This window comes from Chrysochloris asiatica, unplaced genomic scaffold (assembly GCF_000296735.1).
Source record: "Chrysochloris asiatica unplaced genomic scaffold, ChrAsi1.0 scaffold00047, whole genome shotgun sequence".
In the NCBI taxonomy this organism is placed as follows: domain Eukaryota; kingdom Metazoa; phylum Chordata; class Mammalia; order Afrosoricida; family Chrysochloridae; genus Chrysochloris; species Chrysochloris asiatica.
In genome coordinates this window covers 3623390-3644233 of record NW_006408565.1, presented here as the reverse complement: position 1 = coordinate 3644233, position 20844 = coordinate 3623390, and the positions used below count along the sequence as shown (strand labels likewise).

Below are 20844 nucleotides of genomic sequence, written 5' to 3'. Positions count from 1 at the left end.
GGAAAGTTACTTCATAAACGTGGTTTGTCTGGAAAATAACACCTGGGCCTGAGTTAATGAAAAGGGCATGCTGTGGAAAGTCTGGAGTGGCTGCTTGTGTGCTCCCAACCTGTAACGTCAACCATAAAACTGCTCAAGCTGACCCCAGGCTCCACTGGACTGACCCTGGCAGACCCTTCTCCAGCCGGCTGCCCTCCACTTCAACTCCCTCCTGGGAAATGATACCGGCACCTTGAGCGCCACCTTCTGTAGGGTTTGGTGTTCAGCATGTATGGAAACATTCAGTGAATGAGAGAAGAAATGAGTGAATGAATGGAAGAACGTGTGAACCCAGAGCTGGGAAGGCATGATGGAAACCGTGAAACTCCAGAGTGTCATTCTTTTATTGAAGTTTACAGTTTCACTGGACTTTTGGCCCCAAATGAAAACAAACAAACAAACAAAAATGGCAAGTTAAAAAAAACAAACAAAAAACAAAAAAATATTGGCTGTGGGAGGTGGCAACTATCCCCTGGGGTCTAAAGCCAAGCATGGCAGGTAAGTGAGAATCCCAGCCGGGAAAGTGGTAGCATGGCCAAAGATACCAAGAGCAGACTGTCCATGGGCCCCAAACAGGAACAGCCTCTGGCAGCTAGAAATTCATATACAAGACTTGTGGGCATAGGTAGTGGTGAGGAGATCTAACACAAGGGTCCAGTGGGCAAATCTTGCTCATGTTTGGTTAGAGTCCACTATGGAGAAACTGAGCTCGTCTGACAGGACAGCACAGGTGAGGGAACCCAGGTTCTAAGAGTGCTAGGACAGAGGAGAGCTTGTGTGGTCACAGCATCCGTGAGGCTGTCATGGTGACAAAGTCCTCGAAGCTGAGCCGAATGTTGCCCTGTACAGCTGTGTCCTTCTCCCTGAAGGCTTCAGTCAGCACCTGCAGCTGTGTGCACACCTGGATGAATCGGTCCAGCTGCATGGAGGGATTGGCGGAGCGAGGGCAGTAGCGGGAGACCAAGAGCTGGGAGAACTGGGGACTCAGGTTGTAGCCCATTTGGGACAGAGCTGGAGAGGAGAGGCACACAGAGCAGACACACACAAATCTACCATGAGCACTTCCACTGACCAGCTCTACTGAGCACAGCCACTCAGGGGGCTTCCAGAGGATCAACAGAGACGCATAAAGAGGACGGCAGTCCCCAGAGTCTGCCTGAGATGTCAGGAACACATCTGGACTGCATCCTAACCTGAAAGCTCCCCTCCTTCTTTCTGCAAGTCTCCATCATTTTCTGTTCAGTCACAGCAGTCGTGGGGCCCCAGAGGTGACACTGGGCTTCCCATGCTCATCTGCATTAGGGAGGAAGCCTGAGCCCCCAACCACAGAGAGACAGACACCAGAGGCAGTGCAGCAGAGAGTTATGGGGGCCTGCTCCGGACTCTGTCCCTCTAACACAGGGATGACACTTACACCGAAGGGCCTAACCCTCCACCATCGAGTCAATTCCGACTCCTGGTGACCCTGTGGAGAGCCACAAGGAAACCTTCACAGGAACAGAAAGCCTCATCTTTCTCCCACAGAGCAGCTGGTGGATTCAAACTGCTGACCTTGTGGTTAGCAGCCCTACATGTAACCCACTATACCACTTTGTAAGGATTAAATGAGGTGATCGTGCCTGGCACATAATAAGCACTCTGTAAATGTTACTTGTTAAAAATAATAAAATCATCATCGTCTCCCTGGTGGGGGTGGGTGGGGCCCTGTGACCATTCTAAGGTCACAGCCCATTGCCGTTCCCCCCACCCTATCCTTCCACCTCGGGTGCTTCTCTGCCTAACTTATCAGCCCAGTTCCATCTCAGTTCCCCTTCTGCTTTGTTACTTCAGACAGGGTACCTACACTGAGCCTTAGCACTCATCTGTAAAAGAATATTAAGGAATCCTTCTCAGAGGATGTGGAGTAATAAACAGTAGTTAGCAGACAGGAAAAATAGATTACCTAACACAAGAAAAACGCTTACTACAGAGCCTGGCACACAGCAAGCATTCAGTAAACATTAGTTTTGGTTATTGTTAACATCACCCTTACGAATATCCAAAAAAGGATCTGGTAAAAGTGTTGTTGTTTTGGCCCTTGAGTTGGTTCCAACTCACAGCAACCCTGTATAGGGTTTCTGAGGAGCAGCTAATGGGTTTGAACTCCCGACCTGTGGTTAGCAGTCCAGTGCTTATTCTACAGCACCACACAAGGACCTTGGCAAACATGTCAGTGATCAGAAAAGGCCATCAATGCTCCCTTTTGCCAAGTGGTAGATATGGTGAGCTCAGCCCCCCAATCCCACAGGCCTCCCTTAGTCTAAATGGCACCTGCACATGGGGCTAGGTGCAGGGCCCTTGGAGAAGCCCGCTCTCCCTCCTAGGTAGGAAGGTTCCCTGTCAGGCCTTCCTACCTCCAACTACTCAGTGCACTGGCCTGAGCACAGGCTGCAAAAGCTTATCCTACTGACTACAGAATCTAAATCAGAGCTGTGGTCTCCACTCATCTTATCCAACTGCAACTTTTTAAAGTGGTCTGGATCCCAGACTTGCAACAGAACCTGTCCTATCTTGGCCACAGGTAGGGCTCTTTCCATTCAACATGTTAGAAACAGGAAAGTGCCGCACCAGCCATACCAGCAGATCTCAAAGTGTCCTGGGGTGCCAAGTACTCATCCCTAAAGCTCCCTGCTACCTGAGACTGTCCCAACTAACTCTTCCAGGAGTGCCGACATCAGGGGATCCAGTCTGATTTTTGTTTCCTCACTCTGGATCTTGGCTGAACGCCGCAGCCAGGTCAAGTCACAGAGGACCAGGGAGTGGGCCTGTACTGAGAACAGCATTTTGTGGTGCTGCTTGGGTACTAGGGAATAGAAGCTAGAGAAAAGCTAACTAGGTCTTCAGGAGAGGACAGTCTAGCACGGCCCTGCCCAGCCCTCACCTTGCTGCAGCTCCGTGAAGCTGATGGAGCCAGAGCGGTCCCGGTCATACTGCTGAAAGAGGTTCTTCCACTGCTGGATGAATTTCCACAGGGCTGAGAAACCGTAGACATCAATGCGGCCGGACTTGGTCTTGTCAAACATATCTGTGGGAAAAGTGGGAGAAGAGGGGAAAGATAGCACCAAAACTAAGGCCCAGAGTCCTCAGGCAACCCTTCTCCCCAGGCTGGAGCAGGTGACTTCAGGTCTTTCGCTCAGATCTCTTGCACCCAAGATACATCCTCACCTCAGCCACCCTCCAGTCTGACCCCATCAAGATTGTCACTGCAGGCATCTTAGGGAAGCACCATGCCCCTGATCTATGCTGTCCCTCTCCTTGCCATCTGGGAAACGGAGTCTGTGACACACAGCAGGGTCTAGGACTTGAGAAAATCTAAGCGACCGTCTAGGTATTCTCACCTTCTTTTCTGGAACCCTCGCTAGCCAAGGGCAACTCTTCTCAGAGCCACCCGCCCACCTACCTAGTTACCTACTGGGGCTCTATCCAGCTCAGGCCTTGGGCAGGGCTGGGACTCACTTATCATCATGAGGCAGGTCTCATCATTGAACGAGGACCAGTTGGAGTTGACCAGAGCCTGCTTCAGCTCCTTGATAGAGATGTAGCCACTGTGATCAGAGTCCACTGACTGGAACCAGGAATAGGCCTCAGGATCCACGCTGGGAGGGGCACCACCTGGAAGAAAGGGTGTCAGCAATGCTGGGAAGGGCAGACTCCCTACCCACAAAGCCTCCCAAATCTACCTGCCACTTGCTTCCCATCAAGCCCACATCCTTTCTGACAGCGATACTGCTATAGGAGGGACACATGTCCCTGTTCATTGTCAGTGCTGCTAGTCTATTTCAACTCATAGCCACTCTATGTGTGCAGAGAACAACTGTGCTCCAAAGGGCTTTCAAGGCTGTTTCCTTTCAGAAGCAGACCGGCAGTTACCCAGAATCCTAGAACAGCAGCTGTGTCCTGGGGGAGCAAGCACCCACAATCCCGTGCAGGAGAGTGTCTATAGGGGGTGTGGTCTGGTGGTTTGAGTAGAAGCTGAGAGCTCAGGAGTTTGAATCAAAACAGACCTGGAATCAAAACAGATCCTGGCTCTGGTCCTTATTAGACTGTGTGACTTAGTGCTGATTTCTCTTATTCTAAAATAGCCTACTTCCCTGGGTTGTTGGGATGACTAAACGAGATAATAGCAAAATACAGTTCTTGTCAAAGGGCTTGTCAGTCAGACACAATTCCAGGGGAAGGGAGATTTCAACTGGAGGTGATGAGAAGAAAAGTATGTGGCAAAGGCAGAATGTTCGGAGTATTCTAAGAAGTCCTGAGTTGACGGAAGGGGAGGAAAGCTGGCAGGTGAGGAGGCTGGAAATGGGCTCAAGTGCCTTAGGACCTTTCCTGTGAGCAGTGGGGCACTTTGAAAGGCTTTTAAACAGAAGGGATACAGGCAAACCCATCTGCCTGAGCCCGGTTTCCATCTGTCTGTGGGCCAGTTTTGACGCAGGTGATCGATCCCTCACACAGGCTGTAAGCAGCACAGTGCCCGGTGTCACCAGCTGCACTGGAGACGAGGCAGCGGGAGTCAGGTGGGAAGAAGCTGCTGCAGAGGGAAGAAGCAGCCACAGAGATTACTCCTGGCCTCAGGCCCTGGAGTAACAAACCTCACAGTCAGGGGTCCTTTCTCGGCAATGACCTCATGGGGCTTAGAGACAAGGTTGTTTAAAGGAAGAAGAAATCCAGCACGAAGCTGGTGAGCTGAAAGCAAACAGGCAGAAGTGCTGGCCTCTGACAAGATAAATGCCACTGGCACACAGTGTTCAGAACCCCCATGGTCTAAGCATCTCCCTCAGGGCCACCTGTCGGAATCTATAGGCTAAGATGCTGCTCACTTCCCAGCAGGTGCACAGCACTGGAGACATGGCTTCCCTGTGAAGGGGCTGACTGAAATGAGTTTGAAGGGAATCAAGGGGTCGGGCACCCACCTTCCCTGTTTCTCCATCTCAAACTACTCAGAAGTCTTCCTGAGGCTGAAGCCCCCACCCCCAGGACTCCCTGTCCTGTCCAGAACCTCACTTTTAGTACCTCTGCTCTGTCTTGCCCCCACCACTCATTCTCCTGTCTCAGCATCTATAGCAGTAAGACTCTTACCGTGTCTGCTACCACATTAAGGCTTACCTAGTGGTAAGCCTTCTGGTGAGACGTAGAGTAAGCACTGCACTGCTAATCGCAAGGACAGCAGTTCAAACCCACCAGCAGCTCCTTGGAAACCCTCTACAGTGTCGTTAAGAGTCAGAATAGAATCAAAGGCACTTAACAAGAAGAAGAAACCTTCTTTGATGAGAATGCTCCAGAATGAGCACTCACACAGAACACTGTAAACACACAGTTAAGAAGAGCTACTGTTTATTATGTCTTAGCATGTGTCTGACACTGTGCCCAGTGCTTACTTGAATCTCTCATTCAATCCTTACAAAAACCATGAGGTAGTGGGTTTGCTCCCATTTTACAGATGTGAACACTGAGGCCTGAAGAGGCTTAAAGAAGTGAAGTAATTTGGTCAAGTCAATGAGGCCCGATAGAGCTGGTAACAACTCGACTATCCCGCTCTCTCTCTCCCGCACCCATCTCCCTGACACAGGAATGGATTTTCTCCCTCTGATAGACTGTATTATCAGCTCCAATTATTTGCTAACCCCTGCTTCCCTGTTAGAGCATTGTCCATCTTCTCCCATGGGTGACCTGCAGAAACCCTTCTCCAGGAGAGTACACCCACCCACCTAGGGACGTCAGGTTTGGCCAAGGGCTGTGCTTTGGTCAATAGAGCATGCGCAGACTAGACAGTAGTTTTTACAGGGCATTGTGCACTCTTGCCTGCCTTCCTGCTCTTTTCCTCTACCCGTCCCCAAGAGGGGCTGTGCCTTCAGTCTGGGTCCCAAAACAAAAAGACACATGGAGCAGAACTTCAGTAACCAAGCTACCAATGTGCAATCAGGAAAATATTAAATTAAATGTGAGCAAGAAATTAACGATGGTGGTTGGAAGGCAAAGGGACTCCGGGTTGGTGTTTCACAGCCAAGCTAACTGACAGACATCTTGTTCTGCTGAATGGCAAGCAAGGCTGGATCCAAGATGCTGTGATGCTGACACCAGGCTGCCTGCACACCCCAGGAAGGGCAAGCGTGGGCCCCCCCAAACTCAGATCCAGGTCAGAGAAGCCCAGAGCCTAAGACTGCTACTTACCTGGAGGAGGTCCCTGCCCATAAGGCCCGGGCTGCTGGGCACTGTAGGAGTTTGGAGGAGGCTGACCGTAGGGGCTCCCTGGGGCTGCACCACCATATGGTCCTCCTGGTGTTCCAGAGAGGAGACCCCCAGGGTTGGGGTGTCCATAGGGCCCTCCACCAGCTGGTGGTCCATAAGGTCCCCCAGGGGCAGGACCCCCAAAACCACCTCCAGGGGGTATCCCACTTCCATACTGCCCTCCACCAAAGGGGGGCCTAGGGTAGTAGCTACCCGGAGGACCTCCGGGTGCTTGTCCTGCAGCTCCTGGGCAGCCCTGTGGGAAGAGGAAGATCTCAGTTACACTGCCCACAGCATGGCACAGCCATCAGAACGCACTTCCCCTGCCATCTTCCCATTGCTCTAATGGGGACAGTGAGGCTTCTAGAGGAGATACAACTTACCTGAGGTCACACCACCAATGACCTCCCCACACCCGTTTCCCAGACACCAGGGGGCTCCACAAGGGCTAGGGTCCTGCCTGGTTTACCATTTACCCCTGTCCCCAGCCCACAGTGTAGAATGGATACTCAGTAGATGCTATTGTATGAGTAAGCAGGCAAATGAAATGATTAGTATCACAAAACCTAGCCCTGCAGTAGCCCATCTTTAGCAGTGAAATCCACAGCACATGTATCTCCCATACAGCCCGATCCTCAACAGTACAATGTACCCATAACATGTGCTCACCCAGAGCACTTGCATGGCTTCCTTCCCAACTTTAGGACCTGGAACGAAACCACTCCACTCAGGAGATCCTACTCCTAAGGCAATGCAGCACAGCCACTAAGAGTCAAAATGATCCAGTTCAAGTTCTTCCACTTCTAACTGAACTTACCCTCTCTAAGCCTCAGTACCCTCTGCTGTAAGATCAGAGTAAAAGCAGTCCTGCCTCCCACTTTAACACACACCCTAGCACCAGAAAGCACTCAGTACGTATTACCTAACATTAACAGCTACTGCTACAGGGCAGGAAACGCAGGCCCAAGAGAGCTTGGGTGGAGGGGCTGGCATTTGTGCCCTTTCCCCACTTCCTGCCAGAAGGCAGGCCTCCCTGAGGCTCAGTGTTCCAACGCCATCTTTTTAAATGGCCAACACAGGGTCTGGCAGAGCACAGCCCCGCACATCTGCAGACAAGCTGGGCACATACACAGAGAAGCAGAGCCCAGCTCCAAGGCAGCACCTCGGAGACATGTTCTAGATCAACCTCATAAGGCACACCAGTGGTCTAGCCCCTGAGAGCCTGACTTTTCTCTTTGTACGGTGTTTGATAGCTTCTGAAACAGTTAACCTCAAGGCTAAGGTCAAACTTAACACTTCAGTTAAAGGCAGCCCCAAGGAAGGGAGGCCTCTGGGGGGGGGGGGGGGGTAGGCGGCAGGATCTCCTCTCTGCTCTCATAGCAGGAACTCTTCCCCACAGGTAGCTGCCATCACAAACAATGACGTCACAGACAGACCTAGGTTCTAAATCTGCTCTCACCAGCTGAGTCAATAGCCTTGGCCCCAATGGCTTAATCTCTCTGTGGCTTATTTCCTCACAAGTAAAATATAATTATCCCTTCCCCATTAGATTGTTCTGAAGAATACAAGAAATGCACGCAGCAGGCTTTTGTTAGCTTAATTTTCAGCCAAAGAATGCTTCTGATAAAATAAACAAAACTGAAACAAATAAATAAAATAAAGTTGTTCTGACCAAAGCAATGGGGATCGGGACGGGGGGCGGCGGGTAGAATCCAGAGCCCTAACCATGTGGACCCCCACCCATGACTGCTAGATTCTGAGGAGGCTCCATAACATCATAGTAACTCAGAAGACAATCTAAATACCACTAGAAGAACAACAGTTCTTACAAAAATGCTGCAGGATAAGCACAAGGCAGGTAATTCAAACCTACCAGCTGCTCCTCGGAAACCCTATGCACAGTCTCTGAGTTGGAACTGATTCCAGGGCAGTTAACAACAACAATGCCCGGCATAAAACACACAATCAATAAATCATACCTGCTATTGTTATGTGTTAGGCTGCTAACCACAAGTCAGTAGTTCAAACCCACCAGCCGCTCCATGGGAGAAAGATAAGGCTCATATAAAGATACACAGTCTCAGAAACCCAAAGGGACAGTTCTACCGTGTCCACAGGGTCACCATGAGCCTGAACTGACTTGATGGGAGAGTTAGTTTTTCTTTGTTGCTGCTTTTATTGTTATTTTTGTACTAATTATTATCTGCAAAGGCCTAGGTCAGATAAACTCTATAAAGGTAAGTGAAACAGAATCCCCGCCACAAAGAAGCAAACAGTTAATAGGCGAGGCCTAGAAGCAAGCAATCTCTGTGCATCACCAAATACTATTCGGTAACTGGTATGGGGCTGCAAAAGGAAAGGGGAAATGGAGGGTTTCTGCCAGTCAGTGGCATCTGGGCTAGAACTTGACGAATGAGCAAGATTCATCAAGATGTGATGGGAGAGGGGACCCGGGAGGCCAGTTACCTAACCACCTCTCATTTTACAATGAAGAAACTAAGGGCCAGAGAGGGGAGCCTGAGTCCCACTGAGAGCTGGAGACAGAACCCCACTCCCACCCCAGACTCCATATAATGACTCCCCCTGTTCTCCTGCTAAAGCAACAGAGTACAGGATTCCAGTGCAGGATGGCAAGATGGGTGGGGACTCAGCAGTTGAGGCACACCCAGAGCACAAACGACACCAAGCCAGGAAGTAGCTGCTCCTGGCTACTTAGTCCCTTGAGCATACTAAGTCCCTTATGTAAGGCCCAGGGCACCTGAGTAACCCCCGGTGACTAGCAACAAGGGTGCAGCCAGGCAGGTGTGAGACCTTTCTACCACTACACTCCAGGGACCTGCTGGGTCTGATGTCATCTGTCAGTAACTACACCCCTTTCCTTCTGGCCTGAATTAGATGCCACATGTAACCTTTTACAGAGCACATTTACACACATCAGCATTACCTGTTCAATCCTGCCCCCAAGGACGATAGAGAAGCTGTTAGTAGGCCCATTTTCCAGATGAAGGAATGGAGGTGCATGGCTGTTAAGTGACTCCCTCAGCAAGCCTTTCTGGAGTGAGGATACTGAGCCTGGCTGGACATGCAGAACTGAGGGGGCCCTGTCTACAGGTGATGATGATCTAAACCGATGAGGGCTGTCAGGAAAACCTACTCCTGATCTAGGAAGCAACATGAACCAAGGGCCTTTTTTCTGTGTGTTGAGTGAATGAACAAATGCATGAAGTGAGACAAGGAAGGCTTCCTGGAGGAGGAGGCAGTGATACTGGAGCTGGACCTTGAAGCACAGTTATTTCCCACTAGGCAAGCAGGCAGGGGAATTCCAGAAAGAAAGCAAAGGCACAGACCAGTGAGTGGGCAGGGGCAAGAAGAAGGCACAGTGGGAATCCAGCAAGGCAAGCCTTCTCCACAGTCCTCACAGCATGTCCATTAGCTGGTGAGTTATCAATGTCTTAGCATAGTGTCTGTCCATCTCCCCCCACTTGACAGGGAGTCCCCAGAGGGAAACACTGGGCCGCATTCAGCACAGTACCCTAGGGCCCAGCAAGTGTTTGAACAAACGAACAACACTCTAAAGAGTTTGGGCTTTCTGCCGGATGAAACAGTGCCACAGAAGGATTTCCGATAGAGGAGGAACGTGAGCAGGGCCTTGCTTAGACAATTAACCAGCAGCAGTGCGGAGGATGAGCTCGAGGTGGAGGTGGGAGGCCAGGTGCCGGCCAGGCAGGGCTTGAACCAGACAGCAGACGTGGAAATGGAGAGAAGGGGATGGATTCTGAAGCTATTTCAAAGGTAGACTAGACATGACTTGACGACTAATTAGATTGGGGAAGAGGTGGAGGGGGAGTAAGGAAGTGTCTAGAATGACTCAGGTTTCTCGCTTGCAGAAGAAGATAAAGGAGGTGGGGCCCCCAACTAAGTATACAGGCTGGGCTGGAAGTTTGCAGAGCTGACGGGATGACTCCCAGGGCCACGCACTGAGTTGTTAGTAAAGTCTAAAGCAGTAAAGAAATCCACAACCCTGACTCCACATGTCTCCTACTCCATGCTGCCAAGCCTGAGGAGAGTTTTTCCAAAAGCATTTCATGCTGATAAATACAAGACTAGGGGGTGAGGGGAACAGAAAGAGCTCAAAGCACTACAGAAAAACTACCCCTAGGTCTTTAGCAAAGCTCAGTGGTTAAGCACTCAGCTGCTGAATGAAAGGTAGGTGGTTCAAACTCACCCAGCAGCAATGTGGGACAAAGACCTGGCAATCTGCTCTCATGAAAGATTTGTTGTTGTTGTTGTTAAGTGCCGTAGAGTCGGTTTCGACCCATAGCGACCCTGTACAGGGTTTCCAAGGGTGTAAATAAATCTTTACGGGAGTAGAAAGCCTCATCTTTCTCCCGCAGAGTGGCTGGTAGTTTCGAACTGCTGACCTTAAGGTTCGCAGCCCAATTCGTAACCACTACGCTACCAGAGCTCCTTACAGCCTAGAAAACCGTAAGAGGCAGTTCTACTCTGTCATATGCAGTTGCTATGGGTTGAAATGGACTCAATGATACCTAACAACAACAGGTCTTTAACTGATTAAAAATAGGCTATATTCAATACACTGGTGGAGGACAGTGTGGGGAAAGCGACCATTAACAGATATTGTGGTTCTCCTAGGTGCTTCCGGTTCACCCGGCTCCCATTGGTCCTCAGTCCTGTGAGCAAAGTACTGTGGTCCACATTCTACAGATGAGGAAACTGAGCTGTGCTGGTGCTGGTGACTGCGCACGGGCAAGCTGGGACACAAAAGGGGGGTCTGTGTAACTCAGAAGAACCTTACTGTTTTTCACACACCTGTACTAGACCCAGTTTGAGAGCCATGGTATCAGAAGAGACTTCAAAGGCCCTTGGGCCCAACCTCTCAGTTGATGATGGAATCTCTGCAGGACAATTTGTAATCTGTTTACATGCCGGCAAATGTAAGAAGTAGCCCATTCAGAAAGTTCTCTAGTTTCTTTTGGCTCTGAGGGCTCATTCTTCTACCCCACAAGACCTTTGTGAAATTCTGAGGTTATCAGAAAGTTGGTTCACACTGAGTCCCAATGGGGAAGGGAGGAGGCTGCATTACAGAGAGAAGCCCATGTCCCCAGAACTACCCCTTTACCAAGTGCCTGCTGGAGGAGGCAGAAGCCCTTGTTAATGGGTTAAACCATCTCAAGAGGACAAGAAAGAGTGGTGGGAGCATTCATGGGCAGAGCCTCCTAAAATATTTAACAGCCATAAGCCTGCAGTCAGTAAACAAGGAGCCAAGAACTGTCCCAAGACTTCAATTACCGCCTCTGCTGACACTCCAAATTCTGTCTAGCTTCATTTCTCCTGAATGGCAGACCCACATATACAACACCTTCCCGGATCTTCCCACCAAACCTGTTCCTGCCTCCTACCAAGTCACCCACACCTAAAACTGTAGTGCCCCTCTAGGCACTGCCCACCTCTTTCATCCCCTCCTTCACCTCAATTTGTTTTTGCAATTCTACCTCCCCCCAATGCCTCTCAAGTCCACCCACTTCTCTCCCTCCTCACCGGGTCACTGTACTCTCTAGCCCAGATAACTGCAAGAGCTTTGAAACTGGTCTTCCTGCCTCCAGTCTCCTGCTTCAGTCCCTTCTCCACAGTGTCCCACAGTGCCAACGCCAGAGCACACATGGGACAAAACCTAGCAGAGGCTCCCTCACTCCTCTTACCATGAAGCCACCACTCCCCAGAAAGACACACAGGTCCCCGGGGTGGGGTGGGGGTGGGGAATCTGGCCCTTACTTGTTTACCTTTCTGATTTCATTTCTTACCCTGTCTCCTTTGTGGCTGCAGCTAATCTGATCTCTTTAAAATGCCTCCTGAGTACCGGGCTCTCTTACTTGCTCCCTGGAATGGTTTGTACATGCAATTCCCTCTTCTGGAATGGCACTCTTTTCTTCACCTAGAATTCCTCCTGGTGATTCACTCTTGGCCTTCCTGTACCCCCAGACCAAGTCACGGTTCCCTGCAGTGTTTTCCTATACTTTACACTTGCTCCACTTAGTACTGACCACACCTTATGGCCTCACTCTTCCATGGAAAGTGTTTCCTGTATGCCAAACACCAGAGCAAGCACTTGATATGAATTGCTGCAGTAACTAGACCCAGTTTGAGAGCCACAGTATCAGGAGAGACTTCAAAGACCCTCAGTCCAAGCTCTCAGTTGTTGATGGCATCTCTGCAGGACTCTAGGTACTCTAATGACCCCATTTTAAAGGATAAAGTGAGGCTCAGACTTTTGTGAAGAAACTTCCACAAAAGCAACAGAGTTGGGATTCAAAGCCTTATCTATCTGGTCTCAGAGATCAAGCTTTAAAGCATGGAAATCCACCACGTTGTCCACTCCACCCCTGCTAAGGCCAAAGGTGCTTGGATTTCATTGCTCCAACACCCAGTCCAGGCTCCAGTGCTCCTAGACTGGGGGTAATGGAAAGTTACAGGAGATTTCACTGCTAACAAGAGACTGGAATTCTCCAGGGCTGTGTCCCATGTGTGCATGGATGTAGGGACATGTGGAGTAGAGGACCAAACTGGCTGAGCCTCTTTGGTGCGTTAAAATGACCCTTTCCCTTCTCAGACACTTTGGACCAGAAACTAGCCCGGTAGGCTAGAGGATGGCTGGGGAGATACATATATATATAGTAGTGCAGTGGCTCTATAGAATAAGCACTGGACTGCAAACCACAAGATCAGTGGTTTGAGTCCACTAGTTGTCCCATGAGAAAGCTGAGGCTTTCTGCTCCCACAAAGATTTAAAGCCTCGGGAACCTCACACAGGGATGCTATAAGTTGGAACTGACTCAACAGCATTTAACAATAACAACAACAATATAAGGAGTCCTGGTGTGGCACTGTAGGATAAGCACTGGATCGCAAGGTCAGTTTGGATCTCAAGGTTGGCAGTTCAAACTCACTAGCTGCTCCTTAGAAACCCTATACAGTGGCGCTATAAGTCAGAACAGACTCAACAGGATGTGGCATTGTAGAATAAGCACTGGACTGCTAATCACAACATCAGCAGTTCAAACCTATCAGTTGCTCCTTGAAAATCCTATACAGGGTTGCTATGAGTCAGAATTGTCTCAACAGCACACAACAACAACACTACTATTATATATATGCATACATATATATGTGAATCAGAACCAACTCGCTGGCACTTTAAAACAACAAATATATATCTCCATCCATTCCAGACACTTGTTCTTTGTGTTCCTGTTCAATAATTCACCCCTAGCATATCCAGGCAAGAGGGCATGGTAACAGTAATTGATGCACCAAGAGCTGTAAGTCTTTGCAGGAGCAGAAAGCTTCAGAGCTCTTACATGGTTTTTCCAAGGGTCTAGAACTAGTAAGTAGTAGTTAGAATTCTAATCCAGTTCTGTCTAAGCTGGACTGAGCGCTCAGGCTCTTAATTTCCATATCTCCGCTTCTAGGAAGCACAAAAATTACCCAAAATGCCATGAAAATGCATATTCCTGGGCCCTTCATTGGTACAGACGGGACCCACAGGTATGTTTTTCACAAGCTCTTGGGGGATTCTGATGCAGAAGACTAACAATGAGAAACAATGCACAATTATGGTGCAACGGGTCTCTTGTTTATGCTCCTATAGTCTTTGTTGCCATAGTCGGGTGTTGTTAAGTACTGTCAACTCATAGTCTGTACAGGATTTTTCAAGGAGCAGCTGGTGAGTTTGAACCTTGTGGTTAGCAGTCCAGTGCTTATCCACACCAGGACTCCATAGTCTTGTAACTCCCATCAAATGATAGGGTGGGGCTATGCAAATAAGGTGCTTGTGGTTCACTAAGGGGACTGGACAATAAATGCAAATTAGGTACATGACAGTCTTTGTGGGGTGGGATCATGCAAATCAGGTATATGGAACCCTACCAAGGGGATCCTTCGGTTTTGCCATCTTACTAAACTTATAAAAGAGATCCCAGAGCAACAGGATAGAGAGGGGACTGGATGGGATGGGACACCACCACAGAATTTTCATTACCACTAGGGTGAAGCATGTCTTTTAGACCCAGGATCCTTGCACTGTTTTTCTCAATTTTCCCTGTATGTATTTTATTTCCTAGATTACTGTGTGAACCTGAGTCCTCTTTGGGATTCAGTTTCTTCCTCTGACAAAAAGATGAACTGATGCCCTCTCAGCACTGGCCTTCTTGGAATCTTGTAAAAAGTGCACTGCTAAAAAAGCACACTGTTCCCTTACTATGTCCCAAACGCTTTACGAGCATCATCTCATTACTATTCGTAACAGCACTAAGAGGAAGACCCTATTATTTGATCCTGTTTTATAGAGTATGAAACCTCAGTTCAGAAAGACAAAATAATTTGCCTGAGGGCTCAAAGCTACTTAAGTGGTGGAGCTAAGATTTGAGCCTACCTCAGATTCTGTACCATTACACTGTACCCACTGTGTCACTCAATACAGAATCACTTTCTTGTGGTGGTCTTGGCTGGCAAGTGGGGAGAAGGTATTTGCAAGCTGCCCCAGGTTCTGCTAGTTAACTGTCTGGTAACTTGAGAGAAATTCTGTGCATTCTCTGGGTTTTATTTTTCTTATGCATGACCAGCCCCTTACCTTGGTGGCAACGTGGGTAAGGGGCTGGTCTGCTAATCACAAGGTCAGCAGTTCTAGCTATTCTGCTGAAAAAAGAGGAGGCTGTCTGCTCCCATAAAGACTCAAAAACTCCACTGTTGTTATTAAATGCCCTCGGGTCAGTTTCAACTTATAGCAACCCTGTATAGGGTTTCTGAGAAGCGGCCAGTGAGTTTGGACCGCCCTACCTTACAGTTCAAACCGAGCTTGCAGTCCAGTGTTTATTCCCACAGCGCCACACCAGGACTCCAGAAATGCCATCCAAGATTGCTATGCATCTGAGTCGACACGATGGCAGTAGTTAATGTATGTTGTTGAGTCAGTTTCAACTCACAGCAACCAGGCTGGTGGGTTTGAATAGCCGACCTTGTGGTTAGCAGCCCAGCATTTATCCTACAACGCTACACCCGGACTCCACGTTAAGTGGAAGTGTAGGTAAAACAAGCTCACTTGTGGAACTGGCAAAAAGCCGATTTTCCTGAACATTCTGGGGTGGGTCGGGGAACTTTTTTTTTATGCGACTTCCAATATGACAACGATGGAACCAGTTCTCTAGACGTTCTAGGTCACCCCGCCCGGGACCTCCAGGGGCGCAGACAGATGGAGGAGCCAGGCCTGACTCAATCTGGATCTGTAGGGCCCCAAATCCCAAATCCTTGCGTGCTCGACGTCAGAGAGTGCGCGACGCGACCTCCCAGACGCTTGGCCCTGCGTGACGTGACAGGAGCGACTGTCCATCCCTTTTCTCTTCTCTGCCCCGCAAGGCCTCGCTAAAGCGAGACTCAGCATGGGGAGAGCGCGGAGAAAGGAGGGGAGAAAGACGAGCCGGGGCTCCGGCCGTGGATCCGCGGTGCCTCACACTCACCTGCCCGTACGGATAGCTGGACATGGCGACTCTGATGGTACTCGGCAGTGAGGGGCGGGGCTCCCCGTTCCCCAACTCGCCAATCGTCTGAGTCTGGGGGCGGGTCCTCTTTTGACGGGACGGCAGCGACTGTCAATCTGGAGAAGGGGCGCGGTTGGGAGGGCGGGGAAGGGAGTCTGTCGGCGGATATGACGCTATAGGACAGTAGTTGGGAACTTCCCCGAGAAGATCGCGGAGCCAATGAAGGGTGGAGGGTTCCGGAGAGCTTAGCTGTTGTACCGGCGCGCCTGTACTCCCTTTCTTAACCTGGAGTAGGCCCAAGTGACTGGCCAGGCCGGGTTATTTAGACAGCAGTCTGGGTGGGGTGTTGCTGCGGCGGCCATGTTGTAACCTGGCCCTTGGGACGTGTGATAATGGCGCACTTCACGTTTCTTCCCTTGGAGAGCCCAGGCTGTTGCCGTGACAACGGAGAACCGACTGAGGCCTCTTTGGAAAGGATGGAGAGGGGGATGGTGGAAGGGTTCTCTAATGTCAAGACACCCCGGTGCTAATTAGTAGGGTGGGCTAGTACTACAGACCTGTAGCCTTTGGGGAAAAAAAAATTTCAAAGGGTCACACACGGAGGAAAATTAGGTTATCTCTTGTCTTCTTTTAATAAATGGGGAAACAAGTCCAGAGGAGCTGTGTTTTGCCCTAGTTCATAGCACTGGACTGTGAACCACAAGGTTGGCAGTTTAAACCCACTGGCTGCTCCTTGGAAACTCTACACAGGGTCGTTATGAGTCAGAACCAACTCGATGGCACTTGCCAACAAACAACAACATAGTGGGTTCGTAGCAGAGTGTGGCCTTGAACCAGGGTCAATACAGGCCCAGTTCTTGGCAGGAAAATCATGACTGACCCCAAAGCAGGTCAAATCCTGCTTACTATATACATATATATCGTATATACAATGCTACTTCCAGAAACCCTTAACCTGTAGTTCAAGTTCTCCACTTGTTTGTGTGCTTACTTATTTCTCCCTTGTGGGCAAAGATTGTGTCTGGTTTTGCCTTTCATTGTATCTCCAGTGCCTAGCATAGTACCTGACAGTGTTTTTGTTGTGTTTTTTTTAATAAATACGGTTAAATTAATGTTCTGAGTCCAATCCAACTGTCTAACCAGCCAGCCAGTGCTGCTCATGGCACTATCCTCGTCATCCATACCTATGTTTCTTCATCCTGGAATTTGAGGCCTTTCATAATCTGACCTAAACTCACCTTTTTACTCTATGTCTTCCAACTCCTGTCTGTCTCCTACTCCATACCTCCTAGGGCTGAATGTGATCTCACTGTTCAGTGCTTTTGCTTTGGAATGAGGGTCTTGGTTTTTCTGATTTCTTAACTTTATGTCCTTGGGCAAGTTTCTTAACCTCTCTGAGTCTCAGTTTCTTCAGCTGTTAGAAACATAAACATGTAGTTGTTGTGCTACAATATGGAAAGAGGAACGAGGAGATGGGAGGGCTGCTGGTTCAGGTGAAAAAGTGGTTTGACACATAGTGACCCAGATTAGGGTTTCCAAGGCTGTAAATCTTTACAGAAATCAAAAGCCTCCTCTTTCTCCTGTGGAGCTTCCTCTTTCTCCTGTTGAGAGACTGATGGATTAGAACCACTGATCCTAAGATTCATACTCTTAACACGTAATGCACTATACCACCAGGACTCCTAAACGTAGAGAGATTTGAAACATGAGGTTGTTGTACCAGCTCATGTGCAAACATGCTCAAACCACTTCTTTCACCTGAACCAATAGCCCTCCCATCTCCCCGTCCCTTCCTCTACATACCTCTCCCACATTGCCCTCGGTTCCAGAGTTTGTCACTCTCCTCCCTGTCTCCCTTTGTGTTTGGTACTGTCACTATGCGATATATCAGCTTGCTTGGTACAAAAGTTCTCTGGTTTTCACCCAAACTTATTTCTCTCCATCTCAGAGAATTCACCCAGTTGCTCAGGTCAAATATTTAGGCTCATTTTTTGAGTTTCCCTCCTCCAGATATATACCCTCCATTGGAACTAAATGTACTGACAAACCATGCCGCCTTTTCTTCCCTATCTACACTATCACCGAAATCCAAGAAACCATCATCTGTGGCCTGTATCTCAGCAGTTGCCTTCAGAGTGAAGCCCCTGCTTTCACACTTGCTCTCTCGCCCACTCTTTCTTCATAGGGCAGCCGCGGTGACTGTCTTAAGATGTAAGACAGGTAATATCATTCTTGGGCTTCAACTCCTCCTGTGACTTCCTATTACTCTTAGAATACAATCTAAACTCATCCGTGTGAACTTCACAGCCCCACGTAACCGAATAATGAAACCTAAACTCATCCTGGAGTCCTGGTGTGACGCTGTAGGATAAGCACAGGACTTCAAGGTCGGTTTGAATTGCAAGGTTGGTGGTTCAAGTTCACCAGCTGCTCCTTGGAAAATCTATACAGCGTTGCTATGAGTTGGAAGTGACTCAATGGCACTTGACAACAACAACCGCTACAAACTCATCCTTATGGCCTTCATGACCCTACATGATGGAGATTCTGCAACACCAGCCTCACTTCCTGCCGCGACTTGTCCTTAGTCCCCCACGGTGGCCTTGTCTCCCTGGAACACAACAAACTCATTCTGTGGATTAGCTCTATCCTCAGTCTAGACTGCTCTTTACTGGTTGCCATTCAGATCTCAGTTCAAATATCTTTCTTTGTACACATTCCTTGGCATCAAATCTAAAGTGGTACACACACACATATATACATTCCAGTCAGCTATCAGATCACTATTTTATTTTTTCATGATACTTAGCATTAATGCGCTGGACTGCAAGGTGGGTTTGAATCACAATGTTGGTAGTTCAAACTCACCAGGCGCTCCTCAGAAACCCTATACAGGTACGTTCTGAGTCGGAACTGACTCAACAGCACTTAGCTACAACAACATCACTATTTGAATTATCCTCTTCAAGTTTTACATGTATGTGTTAAGGCTTCCATGTATATTGTAAGATACCCCTTTTTAAAATTCACTCCTTTGTCTCCAGCACTTAGAGTAATACCTGGCATAAAGTCAGTACATGGTAGCAGTTATTATCATAAATCATTTATTAAGGCTCCAAATATGTCCTTGATACTGTGTGTTCAATTTTCACTATAGTCCTTTGAAATGAATGTTGTTAAGTGCCATTGAGTCGGTTCCAACTCATAGTGATGCTGTATAGGGTTTCCAAGAAGTGGCTGGTGGGTTTGAACTGCCAACCTTGTGGTTTACAATCCAGTGCTTATCCCACAGCACACCAGGACTCTGAGATGAATACTATGAGCCATTTATAATGAGAAGTTGAGGCTGAGAGAAGCTAACATCTTCTTTAATATCAAAAGGTATTAAATATATGAACCCAAGGAGCTCTGGTAGCGTAGTAGTTACAAGTCGGACTGCTAACCTCAAGGCCAGCAATTCAAAACTACCAGCTCTTCCATGGGAGAAAGATAAGGCTTTCTGCTCCCGTAAAGATTTACAGTCTTGGAAATCCTATTCAGGGTCACTATGAGTCAGCACCGACCCCACCGCACATATCCACCACCATCCACCACCAGGATGAACCCAGGTCCATACCCGCTTAACTCCTCTGTATTTGGTAATTGATAAGTCAGATTTTCTTTACCCTCACAGCCCTCTGAACTAAGACCAGTCCAAAAAATAGTTGTTGTTGTTAAGTGCCGTTGAGTCGATTCCGACCCATAGCGACCCTGTATAGGGTTTCCAAGGAGCAGCTGGTGAGCTTGATGCACCAACCTTGCAGTTCAAATGGCTTTACAGTCTGGCGCATTAACCCACAGCGCCACAAATTAGTAGTGGGATGGAATTGTAAGACCCAAAGGAAGATACCCTGGCATTTAGGCAGAGCATCAAGGGAACATTTGCAGGGAGAAAGCATAATGACACTTGACCTGCAAACTGGGATCGTATGACGTGCACTCAGTTATTCTAAAAATGTGAGGGGTGTATTTAAAAAAAAAAAAAAAAACTTGTGGAAAAATCCCATTATCTTTTAATTCCATTTTCCCAAGAACTTTTTGAAGTCCCCTCAACTATGTATTTATTGAGTTCCCACCACTTGCCTGGCTTTGTTCTAGGTGCTAAGGTTTCAGTTCCTCTGGTTCGATAGTTGGGCTAGACTGCAAAACACCTCATAACATTGATACACACACACCACTCCCTGATCCCATTACCCAGCAGAGGCCTATTAGGGGAGCTTTCTGCTGGGGCTCTGTTATTCGGGGCAGGGGCATCTGAGTCATCTCTCAGGCAGGCAGAGACTAGCCAAAGTCAATGCATCCAGGGTTATGTCTCTGTAGACTCCAGCAGACCCAGTTTGTGTTTATTTTGGACAGGGTTGGGTGAAAGGGAGAGAAGAATCTCCTAAAGACTGAAAAACAATCAACTCATTTCCAAAGTCTCAACTACCTGAGGCAGATAGAGGTGGGTAGGGAAGTTCCTGTTATTTCAGTTTTAGCCAAAAGGGAAAGCTTGGATTACAGCCTTCTTTAGAACACAGAGCACTTTGCTGAGCTCATGAAAGCCTGTGGTTGACCCATTAGAAGTGAGGCAGAGCTTGGTAATGGAAGGTTATCCACTGGAAAATATTGCCTATCAGGTAGACACATCACCCCCTAGCCTCCTGACTCAGCTTCTAGCGCCACTGTAGCTTTCTGAGAAAGAGTATCAGCACCCATCTAATTCTCATGGAATTAATTCTATCAGATTCCAACTAGATCTGATTCGTAACTTTAAATTCCAGTTGAGCGTTGTGGACCAGAGGGTGAGATGCAGCTTTCCACAGAAACATGAGCTTTACGCAGAACAACGAGAACAGCAGACTTAACAATTTGGCCACACTCCCTCTCCATTATAGAATCATATGGAGAGTCCATTTGTACTTTCTCTTCCCATTGGTTAAGGACAGCAACCAAAAAAGACCTAGTCTTG

General features: G+C 48.5%; 1 protein-coding gene across 1 annotated transcript; it reads right to left on the bottom strand.

Moving 5' to 3' along the window:
- Nucleotides 1–820: 820 nt before the first annotated feature.
- On the bottom strand, nucleotides 821–15857 carry PEF1 (penta-EF-hand domain containing 1). Its single transcript, XM_006862178.1, has 5 exons — nucleotides 15834–15857; nucleotides 6247–6559; nucleotides 3535–3690; nucleotides 2960–3103; nucleotides 821–1050 (listed from the first exon to the last, which is right to left on the bottom strand). The coding sequence occupies exons 1-5, from the start codon at nucleotides 15855–15857 to the stop codon at nucleotides 821–823; spliced, it is 867 nt and encodes a 288-aa protein (XP_006862240.1).
- Nucleotides 15858–20844: the final 4987 nt, after the last annotated feature.